We start from the raw sequence: 14,262 nt of genomic DNA, 5'->3' as shown, positions 1-14,262 counted from the left end.
ACTCACTGACTCAGTCCAGTGAGTGATGCACGCACACTCACTGACTCAGTCCAGTGAGTGATGCACGCACACTCACTGACTCAGTCCAGTGAGTGATGCACGCACACTCACTGACTCAGTCCAGTGAGTGTGCGTGCACAACTCACTGACTCAGTCCAGTGAGTGTGCGTGCACGACTCACTGACTCAATCCAGTGAGTGCATCACTCACTGACTCAGTCCAGTGAGTGTGCGTGCATCACTCACTCACTCACTCAGTCCAGTGAGTGATGCGTGCATCACTCACTCACTGACTCAGTCCAGTGAGTGTGCGTGCATCACTCACTGACTCAGTCCAGTGAGTGTGCGTGCATCACTCACTGACTCAGTCCAGTGAGTGTGCGTGCATCACTCACTCACTCAGTCCAGTGAGTGTGCGTGCATCACTCACAGATCCACGCACAAAAAAACGATGGCATGATCCTCGTGGCGGTGATAACAACATCAGCCAGTAGGTGGTTTCAGCTAATTATTACAGTCAGCAAATGCAAAAACATAAACCCCAGTACAACTATATAATATTAACAGAGGTATACACCCCGTTACAATAAGATGCCCATGAGCATTGTGATGAATGCTAATGTAGCCCGTAATTTGGCTACACACAGATGAAATCCTTCAACCTCTGGAGGCACTGACCAGTATGTCCCAGAAGCTGCGGCGGGTGCTCTTGCTGGTGGGCGTGGTGGACTCGGGCGTGCTGGTCCCCGTCACGGGGGGGCTCCCTACAGCCTGGGTTAAGTTGATGGGAGAGGGGCTGGTCTTAAATACCCGCGAGCCACTGCGCTGCCTGGGGCCATCCTTCACTTCTTTCACCTCAGGCTGAGGAGTCGCCAGTCCTGAAGACAACACTTTCAGACACAAACAAGTCACATTTATATCTAAGAGACATTTGATGTTTTTACCAACATAGAACACACAACATAATCAAGCAGCTCAATACAGTGTGTTGGCAACTAGCGAGTTTTATTCTTTCTCCTCACAGTGAAACTGGGCCTTAAATGATGTGAATCGTGTTAAATTAAATAATACATTAAATCAAATGAACTGTAGACAGCTGGAGATATGTGTGATTCAAGTATCAAATAAGTATAAATACAATTGTAAGAGAAAGTCGTGCTATGTAAAAGATAAATGAAAATGTGTTGAGTGGCATGCGTCTCTCTTTGTCCTTTGAGTCAGTTTGAACTAGTTCCACAACTACACCCGACAGGTCCCAACCAGGTTCAAGTGTTTCAGGTCAGACTCGGGTCACTTAGACGAGTAGAGCTTTTGGTTTGTTTCATTTCAAATACATTTCTCATTCCTGGACTGTGCCGCACAAAAGAGGAAAGTAGAAACATACTGTAGCTCGGGGTCTCAGCCCCGGTTCAGGTCTCAGTACCAGTCGGGTTCAGTTGAAGCCCGTCTTGAAGACGTAAGTATGCACCAGGTTCAGGTCTCAGTTTTAGAACTCCTCCAACCATTCAAGTTGCTGTTTACATCATATCTGTCGTCATAATTAGCGTATGAACTCCTGACTTAACTTAAAACGTGTTTTGTGAGATCACAGTAACCTTTGACAAACATATTCTAATCCGTTCATACTTGAGATCCCCCTGAGATATCAAACAAACTGATGACCTCACATTTGGCCTCTTGTCTCTGAGCTTTGCTCGCCGGGCAGAGCGCCGCCACGCACAGAGACTTCGGCAAGACTCTCAGCTCCATGATGACGTCGCAGAGAGCGTGGCGCAGCGCCCCCTGCAGTTTATCGCTCAGCTGCAAGGGGCTGACGTTGCCTTGCTCCCAGATGTCAAACCGCACATACAGCTGTGGCTCTGTTGGAACACAAGCAGACACAATCCTGTTGACTCAGCACATAATAAAGGGGGATCAGCAAACACTGAGTCGTGTTAAAATGAGCAAGTCACAAACATTGACCAAATTGCTTTACCAGGACATTAATAAAACACAGTCTTTATGTTTTCATGAAAACGAATGAGCGCATATAGTATAGCCTTAGCGGTTATGGTTACTATTCGGGGAGGGGGGTTGGTGAGAGGAAAGAATCAATTTTCAATTTGAACAAGAAAGCAGCAAGGTTTATGGGAAATGTGGTCAGCAGCACTGAGGCTCTCCTCCATGGGTGATAGAGACCTACATTTAAATAATAGTCGAGAGTGTCCACATGCTGTCCTCACCTCTCTCAGCCACTCACAAACCTCTTCCACTTCAACTGTACAGGTGGTAAAAATATAAGACAGCTCATCTTTAGACATAACAGAGAAACGAGACAGTATGAGTGAACGTGATCTGGCACCAATGCAAACATTGTGTTCCTGCTTTCTGTCCTCTGCTACTTCCTTCCTTTTTTCAGCAAAATGCAAACTTTTCATCTTTGGTGTCACCTTTCATTAAAGTATACTATAGCACAGATGCACTATGATTGTGACTCACTGCACCGGGACGCTTTAATGAATCAAACCAACCTTTTAAGTGTGGCTCTATTTTTAATGCCCAGAACCAAAACAGCTGGAGTCATATTTGTCACTTCTCTCTTGTTGCAACACCGACAAGACTAGAAACACAATCATGTTAATAAGCCCCCAAAACCATGATTTATGGCCCTGCGATGTGGTGTCACAGTGACAAATCGAGCCTCCAGGAACAAAGACCTCTTCATATCACAGAGCGCTATTCATTTACCAGGAAGATTTACTCATTCAATTTTAGGAGGCATTTAATATTCAGACTTTAAATTTAATAGCCGGACTGTTACCCATAACGTAGCTTGACGTTTATGACTGCAATTAATCCATTTTCAAATTAGTGTAGTTTATACAATAAATTGACTCCCGGGACTCTCCGTAAACTTGTAAGATAATCAAACTGTAATTCTAAAGGGGGAACGGCACTGATTACACACATCACATTCAGTCCACTGGTCATGGCGAGCACCGCTCAGAGTATGGAAACTGTTGTGTTGATTCATGAGAGTTTAGCCAAGTCTCAGAATATAAGCCTGAGGATGTGCGCAGCTCGGGCTCGGACATTTTACAATGCCAGCTGGTCTTAAAGGGATAGTTTGAATGTTTTGAAGTGGGGTTGTATGAGGCACTTATCCATCGTCATTTCCTGCACTAGATGGTCGACAAGTTGTGTGTGAAATTATTATAATTAGCATTTCAATCCTTGAGTTATGGGTTAAAGGGTGTTTTGTGACATGACAGTGACCTTTGACCACCACATCCTAATCAGTTCATCCTTAAGTACAAGTGGACGTTGGTGCCAAATTGGAAGAAATTGCTGTGAAACATGTTTTGCGAGTTGTTGTTTCTTCCAATGAAGTCTGGTGGCTTTACGAGAGCATAGATGATCCAACGGTATCAGTTCACTGTCTCATAGCAGGGTTAACCAGAGACAAATGTTCTAAATATAGCATACACTTAAACTAATATGTTGTGTAGGTGTCTAAAATAGGATTCTGCTGCTGCCTGTCCACAGCTGCACACTGCTCTGCCCCCGTATGGTAACTCCTGTCTGTTTCTCCAAACTGGGGGCGACCGCCATCTACTGAAGGTAATACACTGACTTTGATAAGTACCACATACAACCCCACTTTAAAACACATTAACTATCCCTTTAAGATGTGATCTGTATCTGGATATCTTATTTGGATCGGGACCAACACGTAATAATTCAGGTTTAAATGCACAGAGAACACATTGCAATCACCTGGAGGCCGTCTGCTACACACAGTGATGGAATGTCAACAGGTACAAACGAGCCCCTTCCTGCTCAGCCTGGATACATGCAAGTTGGGCTCTGATTGAAACGTGGGCCGGCTGGTGATAACCAGGGCGCATATTAAAACCTGCTACAAATGCAAAGGCCTGTGATCAGATGTTATTATGCAGATACAGTTCTCGTGTTAATGCCGGGTGCAAACCCAAAGCCTATCTTACAACCTGGAGACAATGTGGGTGTTTACCTGGCAGTAATAGTCTAATAAGTATACGTCATAAAATTGTTTAGCCCACACTAAACGTCAGGATATGTCTCTTTTGACCATTTTTCAAAACTGCACAGGACAAACAATATTTTCTCTCGCCATGGTTCATTTGGAGTTTCATGCACCAGTTCATTTGAAGCTATGTGCTCGGATAGTTTTGTGCTGCTTCCTGTCTATCTACTCTGCCAGCTCTCAAAAGGCAAAATGCACACAAAAAACAACTAGAATTACAGCCTTGCACTTGTATGCCTCCACTAAACAGTCATGTTGCAGTTTACATCCATGTCTGTCCAACATGTCATCACTTCATCATTTTATCCTGGAAGATATTTGTGAGAAATTGTCATAGTTGACATTTGAATTCTTGAGTTATGGCCGTGTTTTGTGAGGTGACCTTTGACCTGTTCAGTGTTCAGCTCTCCCTCTCTGATCACATTCACAGGGACAAACCTTTGAACATTACACATTAATCTATGTCACTGCTCCTCACTCAACAGCTCTCCGTGGGAGCGCTGGTTGAACTGTGACGGCAGGGATTTGAAACTGCGCTCCAGCCAATTCATCTGGGGAACGTCTCCTGTCTGGACATCAGGATTGACAAACTGCTGACTCAACAGATCAAACAGACTTTTGCAGATCCGCTGCCCTGTGCTTCACTGAAACCCGGCTTGGTAAGCCCATCTCGGATACTACCCGACCCTGCGGGGAAAACAAGGGGGTGGGATCTGCTTCTAAATAAACGAAGGTCAATGTGCTGATGTCACAGTGTTAAGGTCCTCAGCACCAACATGTTGTTCTCGGGGACTTCAGCAGAAAAGACCTTAGCCAGAGCTGCCAAAACACAGACAGTCATGTACGTCCAGTGAAAGTGATCGTGTTTGCTACAGACTCTGATTGCTGTTAAAAATGTCTGACAACATTATGGAAAGAGTCTCGCACAAGGACAAGTCTCGTTCTCAAGTCCCGCGAGATGACATGTTGCCGGAAGGATGCGGTGGAAACGTGAGTGACTGCCGGGCAGAGTTTCTGTCGTGTTGAGGTCCACAGAGGAAGAAGGCTGTAAAGAGCGAGACCTGTGGCTCCCCGATAGTCACAAATACATTCACATATAGTAACAAGCGCAGTCTGTCGTAGCCCACGTTCACAACTAAAAGGCAGGATAGGATATGTCCACTTTCAGTGGACGGTATGTTACATTGACACCACTCACTTTCCCCTCGCAGCTCGTTTCGCATCTACCAGTTACAGCGTTCTCCTTCAATAACAAGAATTGTTTTCCCCATTCGTTCAACACAAAAACCTGACAAAACAGGGTCCAGGTTACCACAACTGCTCAGTGTTGTGTTCATCTGTACCTGAGCTGATGTCCATGGACTCCACTTTACCCACAGTGGTCAGCTCATCGAAATGGTCTGGATGAAGGGGGGTGGTGCAGTTCTCTGACCTCTGTAGTGCAGCACAGTCCTGGACCGGAACCTGGAGGGAACGGCCGTGGACGTCCACGCATGAGAGGGCGATGCAGGCGATACCTGAAAGAGCAGAGGTGTTTGTTCAAACAAACAAACTAGTAATGAGCCTTAAAAACTGGAAGCTAGTCGGCTCCCACCACCTGCAGAGTCACAGAGGATTTGCTTTTGTTCACAGTTAACCAGAGAGCCTTGACGGAGACATCTGTACAACAGGGAAATATCATATTTAGTTTTAATTGCCATGGTGTCTGTCACCTTATCCTTTGTTTTGTCACAGCAGCATATATTAAATATGAGCACGGTGAAAGTGAAAATGGAAGTCTTAAAATCCATTTTCTTTTGATGCTTCAGTTCCTCATGACTTAAGGTAGTTGCCCTGTAACTCTGCTTGTATGAGTCAGTATTGCTGTATGTGTGGACATGGTCCTGGGTATTTGTGCACACAATGAGTCAGCTGTACCATGCATGGAGCTGGTGGATGTCTTGGACAGGAGACACGATGCATTTCAGAAATTTTTGTTAATTCAAACATGTCACAAAATATTTTAACCATTTTTTCACTAAAATGAGTTGCTATGAACAGCAAAATGACCACATCATATATCCATTCAGTGCTTTGTGCCAAAAACACAGCAGAGCAGCGGTCATGTGATGTCCATGGAAAGCTGTGTTTATGCGGCCAAACTTAAGTTGGAGATAGTTTTCATAGTGAAGTGCGGCCATAAAGTGCCCTCAGCCAATCAGTACACAGACTCCTGTAACTCCAATGACCTATGAAACACATGAACATGCTACCAGCTGCAGAGGTTTGGAGGAGTGAGGAGTGTCTCTGATTTGTTCCCAAAGACACCATTTTCTTCCCATAAATATTATTAAAAAATAAAATTTGCACTAAATGTAAAACTCAGGTTGACATGATTTTGAACTAAAGACACGACTAGCAGTGATTAACCTTGAGAGTCTGTATGTACGCAAGTCATCCCGGCAGAATGTGATCTGGAGACACCGCCTGTAGCAGGAAGTTCATCCGCCTGTCCTCGTGGCAGCGTCACAGCCGTGCAGGATGCAGTCATGTTTGTAGTTGAGCTCAAAATGAAGGGCGAGTTTGTAGATGGGTGTGGTGCACTGTGCATCTGACCTACCACCACTACTACACTGTAGGTTACAACCACGTCCTGCTTCTCAGAGCACAGATTCATTCAACTATTTGATCTTTCTGCATCCATATCATTTCGGAGACCGATACCCTTCCACACTTCCTACCCCCCTGCTTCCAGCACCCTTGCTCGGACCAAACCCATCTACGAACCCGGGCTTTCATTTTAATCTCAACTACACACTTGTAAGGTTTTGTGACTGCGTCTTGGACAGACGGACAAACAGACATATAACCTGTCAAAGTACTCAGACCTCCTCCTCTGTGGTACTTCCTGCTACAGAAGGGGTCTGCAGGACCACATCTTATCCCAATGACTCACGCGGTAAGAAAACACCAGCGTGGCTGTCGCAGCGGGTAATTAGCTGATAGGAAGACGTAATCGTTATTTCACATGCTGGGCAGGGATCAGGTACCTTCATACGATTTGAGCACTTTGTTTCGCAGCTGCTTAAACAAATGAGACGGAGTCAGAGCTCCTCCGCACAGCAATTAAAAAGTAGTTAGACAGCTAAGTGGGATGAGTGCAGGAGCCCTCGGTGTTTAGGAGTTGACAGGCACAGAGAAGTCATTTTAAAGAGACTTAAAGGTGAGGATCCCCAGAGAGCTCACAGTACTCTGCAGTCAGAAACAAAACTGTATTTTAACCCTCATGAACACCAAGCATTTTACTCTCTGTGGCCTCATTTTTCACTGCAATACATAAGTCCTGCACCTCTATGGAAACAGCACAACCATGGCTAGAAGTAAAGAGAACTCAAGAGTGTCTGTTGTGCAGCATAACACAGTTATAATGCCAAAAATCTTAAAAAATGTCTTAGTATAATTTATCTTACAAAAATTGGAAAACACTGGAATCTATATATCCAATATTTCTCCAAGTGTTAGCGATGTTCTATGTGCTATATGAATTGAACTATTGACATGTTTACAACCTGTCCTCTCTTCATTGCTCTGTGTTCAGCAGCCTGCACTTCAGTTGGACTTTCAGTGATTTTTTGTCAATCATGGCTTCCCAGTTGCTGAGGAGCTCAGAAATTAACGTTTTTTTACAGGATCTGTTTACTTGTGGCAAGTTTTAAATGAGACATGTAGAATAAAATGCTTTTGATGAAATATCACAATTTCAAACCATGATTTTTGTTGCTTTTGTCCGACGATTCAAGGACCGTTGAGAAGGTGAAAATCTGCCGATGATGATGTTTTTTAGAGCTTGTGGCTAGGATAAAAGGTGTACTATTGGCGATTGTTTGAAGAAATAGCTGAATACAGTATTCATGAATCACAGTATTATTCCCATTCGACAAAGTCAGACTCATGACTGGACTGGATGAGTCCACTCCTCTGCCTAATACACATTAACTGCACAGCGTAAACAACAGTGTGATTATAGACACTTCCGTTGCTTGTGCCTAATGAAACAAAGCTACTTCAGCCGGCACACCCAGGATAGCGTGTTTCTCAAATGAAAAATGTAGCGCCGTGATTATGAGCCAAATGTTAAGTTGAAATGGCAATGAGCGGTAGCAGATTAGTAATTATAAATGAGGGGTTTTAATTCGGTAAACTCGTCATTTACACCAGTAATTAGTTGCCCTTTGGTGAGAGCTGTTGAAGGATGGCGGAGTCGTGTATTCGCTCTCCACAGCGACGTTCTCACAGTTCCAGCAGCAGCACTCGCCTTTCACTGAGTGAAATATATGGAGAGGCAGTGTGACCAAACAGAGAAGTCTGCTGAACTCTTCGTCTTGATTTGCATAAAAGCAAAGCATTAGACTTGGTGCTGTTGACAGGAAGGAACCCACACAAGGATGAATACATACTGCACTGGCCAATAACACCTATAGAGAGATGTGTTAAGTATCCGGTTAAAGCCTACGCATGAGGTTCGGTGCGACAGAGAAAGAGGAACCCACCTTCAGAAAATAAGAAAATGATTGTGCTGATACGCATCAAAGAAACTAGCACTGAGATGAAGAAGTAGTTTCTGTTATGCCAGACAAGCAGAGGGAAATCTGCTCTGAATTTACGGGAGTTACACATAGGAAAGGAAAGTCAGCATATCCTATGATATCATACTGCCTTTATCATTGTTCAAAGAAACACCATTTTTATTGTGTCCGCACCACAAGAACTAGGAACGTAGTTCTCGGAACGCCATTTTGAGGGACTTTTTAGCTCCTATTCTGGAGCAGGTAATCTCCCAGCCCAAGAGGAACTGGGAGTGATGTAGGTGAACGGTGATTGGTCGAACACATGAGCCAATGCAGCCCTGGCATCCGCCATTTTAAAAACCTGGTAGAATGTAAACAACACGCAGCACACAATACAGAACAATTGAAGAAAACACAGACAAACGGACCGTCAGTAAAGTTCGGAAGTTAACTCGTTCATAAGCACACACCCACTCGAGTCAAAGAACGAGTTAGAGCTAAGCCAGTAACTTTAGCACAAAGGCTAACCCTGAGGTAGATGAGGAAAATGTATCAGTCTAAAGAAGACTAAAGAAAAGAAAGAGAACGTATACAGGTACAACCAATACTTTAACAAAGTACAAAACAGTGGAGAACACTTGCTTGGAAAGAAGGGGCCATTCAGAGGCAGCGTTTTAAAAAAACAAAGGGTGGAGAGGAAAATATTCAGCATCTGGCAGAAAACAACTGTGGAGAGAAAAATTAAACAGATGATGAACAATTATAGAAACACTGAGGTGTTCCAAACCAAAAAGCTTTCGGGCTCTGGGCAGCTTGTGTCGGTCTTATGGTTATGTCTGTTTGCTTTTCACATAGTATGTCCTTTAGTGCTGCCCACATTGTTGAGGCTAGCACTGGAGGTTACAGTTAGCAACTGCACAGATACAATACAGTCTATGGTCGTATGTTATCAGTGGCGGTCCGTGCATTTTATACCTAGGCCTTCAATGCTGTCCTGCAGCTGAAATACCTCCTTATAACCACATGATGGCGCCACAGATATTATTAGTTTCTAAGGCTGTAACTATGTACGTAGTAAATGTACGTATCTATGTACGTACCGTTCAGTACGAGACTTACAATACCTTTGAATAGTACTAGAGCATCTGGAAAATGCAGAAGCTCATATTCAGGAAAATATGTTTTCTGTGCTCATGGAGGACAATGGTTCTCAGCTGGTCTGTATGTGGGACCCACCATCACGCCTTAATGACAAGTCCAAAGAGATTGTCTTAGGATTTTACTTTCACAACTCGAACATTGAACGTACTGCTCTGCAATGTCTTTCCTCATCTCAGCCCCCTGTGTCATGGTACATCTCACTCAGTCAGAATGCCCTTATTTGATTGGCTGAGCTGCATCACGTGATGCGATTCACTACCCGACAGCCTCTGCTGTTAAGTTTCGTTTCACGATAGTCACGTGCTCGCCCACTGACCAATCACAGCGCACTCTGCACCTCGCGGGAGAGCTGCACATGGACACTGAGCTGCACGTATTGCTGACGTCATTATAGGCCGGCGCGCAGGCTCTGACACGTCAAAGAATACGCTCAACATGTCAAACTAAAGATCTGATTGGTTGAAGACTATGACAATCAACAATATCTTCCCCATTCACTTAAACTGCACATGGATTCACTTGTGAGTCTGCAGGCCTCTGCCTCTGTTCTTACCTAGCGACACAGAGGTGAAATCTGATTGGATAAAAGCTCTACTTAAAACAAGCTGCACTGGAAGCAGAGCAACTGAGGAAGACAGTAGCTGTGCAATGAGAAAATAAGATAATGGGGAAAATATTTTTATAAATTATAATACATGTAGTGTATTTAAGAAAAATTATTAAATTATAAAATAGATTTAGCTTTGTGATTCTGTTTAGGCCAGCAGAGAAGGCCTTGCAGGCCCTGACGGCCCACCACTGTATTGTATATACTGTACAGTGGACGGAGTCATCGTGACGTCACCCATTGGTGAGAGTTCGGCGATGTCGCCATGTTGTTTTTTTTGCAACCGATGAACGGAAGTTACCATATTTGGAATGCGGAGGAGTGATGTAGAAACATCGTATATGATGTCTCTCTGGTAGAGGCAGTAACCTGTCAATCACCGTGTAGTCCCGCCCTGAAGCATCCCCTGCTTTATGGTCTGTTTGACTCTAAATGGACCATAATGTACTAAATGAACATCATGCTGTATTGAAGAAGACTTGAAACTAGAGATTGAGACCATAAACTCATGTTTACAATGTTTACTGAGGTAATAAATCAAGAGAGAAGTAGAGTCATTTTCTCATAGACTTCTATGCAACCAGAGGAGTCGCCCCCTGGTGGACATTAGAGAGAATGCAAGTTTAAGGCACTTCTGCATTGGCTTCACTTATCAGAACCGAAGGATGCCGCACACGCGCACACACAGAGCTGGGAGAATGTGATTACCTTTGCCTCCCGTCCCCTGGCCTCCAGGTTTATTGTAGAGGTAGATATCACCGTCAGCCAAGTCACTTCTCAAATGAAAGTAGTGCTGCAGACAGAACAGAAGACAAATCAGCCCCTGGAAGCTCAAACCACACAAGTCAGCATTTATTTCATACATCACAATGAGACTTGTCAAAAATGATTTTAGTCTCTGCCACAGTTTTGCAGAGCTGGGAGCCTCCCATATCTAGGATTTATTCATTCTTAATCCAGATCAATTTGAACAGAGCTGTTTGTAGCGCCCTTGCATATGTCAAACAGTCATCTATCAGTGCAGGGAGGCGTTTTTGATTTGCAAACAGCAATTACTTATTTTTACAAGTCAACAAGTCATTTAAAGGAGTTGGGTATCTGCTTTTGTAACCCTGCTCCACTAAAGAGACATGTTTGTTCTATAAACAGTTACAACAGAATAGTACAAATGTGGAATATTATTTGCAAGTGAGAAAGCTAACTAGCTCACTGTTAGTGAGAAAGCTAACTAGCTCACTTGCTACCTCAGCAAGCCAGCTAGCTTGGAGCGCTACTGTGAGATTTTCTCGATTAATTGATAAGTTGTTTGTCTATAAAATGGTGGAAGTTTTTCCAAAGTCGAGATGACGTCCTCAAATGTGGTGTTTTGTCTACAACTTAAAGATATTCAGTTTACTGTCACAGAGGAGTAAAGACAGCGGAATATATTCACATAACGAGAAATGAAAATTTTGACTTCAATTTTTCTTAAACATTACTCAAACCCATTTTGTTGAAGCTCTACTAGTGTTAGCATGTTGGCTGGCTAATGTGTAAATAATTTGCTCTTCACCTTCGGTAGTTCAATCACTAGCTCTACGAGTAGTGACTAAGTCACCAAGCTTTTAGCGCCATGTATTTTGCGACAGTGTATAAATAATCTTACCTCTCTTCCTGCGGTGAACAATTTACTTGCATATTTTTTTTTATTATTTCCAGTCTGATAAAAGAAAGAAAAAAGATGGCTTTAAAGGCTAATTCTGATCCATACCTTGTAGAATTTTATTTTTTTAACAAGCCAAAAGTTTAGTCAAACTAAAGGTAAATGGAAATGTTATGACCCACACTGTTCACATCGATCAGTTTACAGAGACACTTCCTGCTTCAACTTTGACCTGCTGTACTTGTGCATGCACAGCTCTCCTGTGCAGTGAGGGCTTATTAGCATCAAATTGCGTGAGTTCACCGTCTATTTGACCTTAAAATAAAGTAATTTAGACAATTTGGCTGTTGCTGTTTTGTTTTTTTAATTTTTCCTTCCAATTATCTGACTTCTTGTGTTTCTTGCTCCGTCACACTTTGCTGTAGCAATGTTGCTGAACATGTTCCCGGATCTCAGCAATTACCTTGCTTTTGCATCAGAAAGCCCTCGGAGCTGACAGAAATGATGTAAAAAAATAAAAATAAAAAATACAGCATATGACCCGAGTTGTAATGAAGCAGAACTTTCCTTTTAAGGTCGACCATCAGATTCTGGCCTTTGTCTGTAACTCAAAGAAAGGTTTGATATCCAGCATTGTTGTTATTTTCTAGGCACTCTAGGCCAAATAGAAAGAGGCAAGAAAGACACACTTTTCATCATCATTGGGGAAATTCAACTTTTACAGTGTTGTTAAGCCAGAAACAAGCACACACGGGACCTATAGACATGGAGAGATGTCAGAGCAAAGGGGCTGCCACAAGGGTTTGATGCCCTGGTCAACAGTTAAGAACATTAACATTGCATATTACCATATTAGGTTGATAACACTAAGCTGGTCTGGGTCATACCTTGAAGTGGTGTGCCGTGTTGCTGTCAGTGTACTTTGGTACATGCAGGAAGATGAGGAGGTTCTGCCTGAGGTAGTGAGCCACAGCGGGCAGCCAGGGGAGGCAGTACCGGGGGAGGCCGAAGGTCATCACCTCAGTGGCTGGAGATCCTGAAGGCTGGATGAACTGAGCAGACAACACTGGGTGAAGGCTTACATCCAAAGAAATTGCGCTCTCTGGTTGCCTCAGTGGGAATAAAAACTCATAATTCTGGGAGTGTACACAGAACTACAGAGCAGCCAGAAACAACACAAAGTTAAGTTTAATTTTGTCGACGAGCAATTTACCTCCACGTCGGCCGGTGTCAGCTTGCAGTTTCTGACGAGCATGACAGTGATGATATCCAACGTGGTCTCATCCAGGCGCTTACGCAGCACCTTGACCAGCTCGTCTGTGATCTCTGGACCTGAGCAAAAGAGTGGATAATGCATTACACATATCAGCGATTAAAGGTCTTAGCATGTTTCAAACCAAGTTGTTGGACCATCTAAAAGCATCTAACGCACCCTTCCTCAGGGGCACAATCAGAAGACAGACAGTCCAACGGTCATGCCTACTTAACAAAGTGGCTGGCCAGGGTATCTCGTCTCCCATTTCACTGTGCAAAGGAGTGAAATGGGAGACAATATGGAATGCGGTGGCATCATAACAGGTGGTCTGTATCAAAGGATAATGCGTTGCGTAAAATGTTGCTGCACACTGGCACCGAGGCCAAAGTTGAGTCTGTAGGTCAAGATGAGTCCATACACAGTCTGGTCAAAATAAATAATTCATGAAAAACTCAGCGTCCATTTCCTACTATTGTATGGAGTCTTCATCAGCAGAGTTTGCCCCGTTGTTATAGAGATAGCGCAGTTGTCATCACACGACTTAAAAGGCAGGGTTGATAATGTTGAGATTTAAAAATAAATATCCAACCTAAAAACCCAGCCCAGTGTAGCAAACTCTTTTCTAATGAAAGTAGCTAGCAGCACTAGCTCCAAAAGCTAGTAATCTAGCAAGAAAGTTGCCAAGTCAGCAACACTGATAGCCCGTCCCTTCACACCCCCCTCCAAAGCCACTCCCCCAAAATTATCTTTATGAACATAAACAATGAACACGACTATTGTTGGTTCTCACAGCTGTTAAGATAGCAGCTTGTGGTAGACAGGCAGGTAGACAGGCAGGTAGACAGGCAGGTAGACAGGCAGACAGACAGGCAGGTAGCCAGGCAGGTAGACAGGCAGACAGGCAGGTAGCCAGGCAGGTAGACAGGCAGGTAGACAGGCAGGTAGAAAGGCAGACAGGCAGACAGGCAGGTAGAAAGGCAGACAGGCAGACAGGCAGGTAGAAAGG

At 43.8% G+C, this 14,262-nt stretch overlaps 1 protein-coding gene across 2 annotated transcripts; it reads right to left on the bottom strand.

Moving 5' to 3' along the window:
* Nucleotides 1–459: 459 nt before the first annotated feature.
* On the bottom strand, nucleotides 460–13,852 carry LOC116377223 (KICSTOR complex protein SZT2-like). 2 transcript variants are annotated; one of them, XM_031838810.1, is made up of 7 exons: nucleotides 13,215–13,852; nucleotides 12,889–13,053; nucleotides 12,005–12,058; nucleotides 11,068–11,152; nucleotides 5,388–5,561; nucleotides 1,667–1,858; nucleotides 460–889 (listed from the first exon to the last, which is right to left on the bottom strand). In XM_031838810.1, the coding sequence occupies exons 1-7, from the start codon at nucleotides 13,356–13,358 to the stop codon at nucleotides 657–659; spliced, it is 1,047 nt and encodes a 348-aa protein (XP_031694670.1). In that variant the 5' UTR covers nucleotides 13,359–13,852; the 3' UTR covers nucleotides 460–656. The 2 variants fall into 2 exon arrangements, with proteins under 2 accessions (XP_031694670.1, XP_031694672.1); XM_031838812.1 differs by lacking the exon at nucleotides 12,005–12,058 and having other exon boundaries at nucleotides 13,215–13,850.
* Between the last annotated feature and the right edge of the window lie 410 nt (nucleotides 13,853–14,262).

Source organism: Anarrhichthys ocellatus, unplaced genomic scaffold, assembly GCF_004355925.1.
Source record: "Anarrhichthys ocellatus isolate YVR2014 unplaced genomic scaffold, GSC_Weel_1.0 scaffold1035, whole genome shotgun sequence".
NCBI lineage: Eukaryota > Metazoa > Chordata > Actinopteri > Perciformes > Anarhichadidae > Anarrhichthys > Anarrhichthys ocellatus.
The sequence above is the reverse complement of the archived record's forward strand: the minus strand, read 5'-3'. Positions and strand labels throughout refer to the sequence as shown.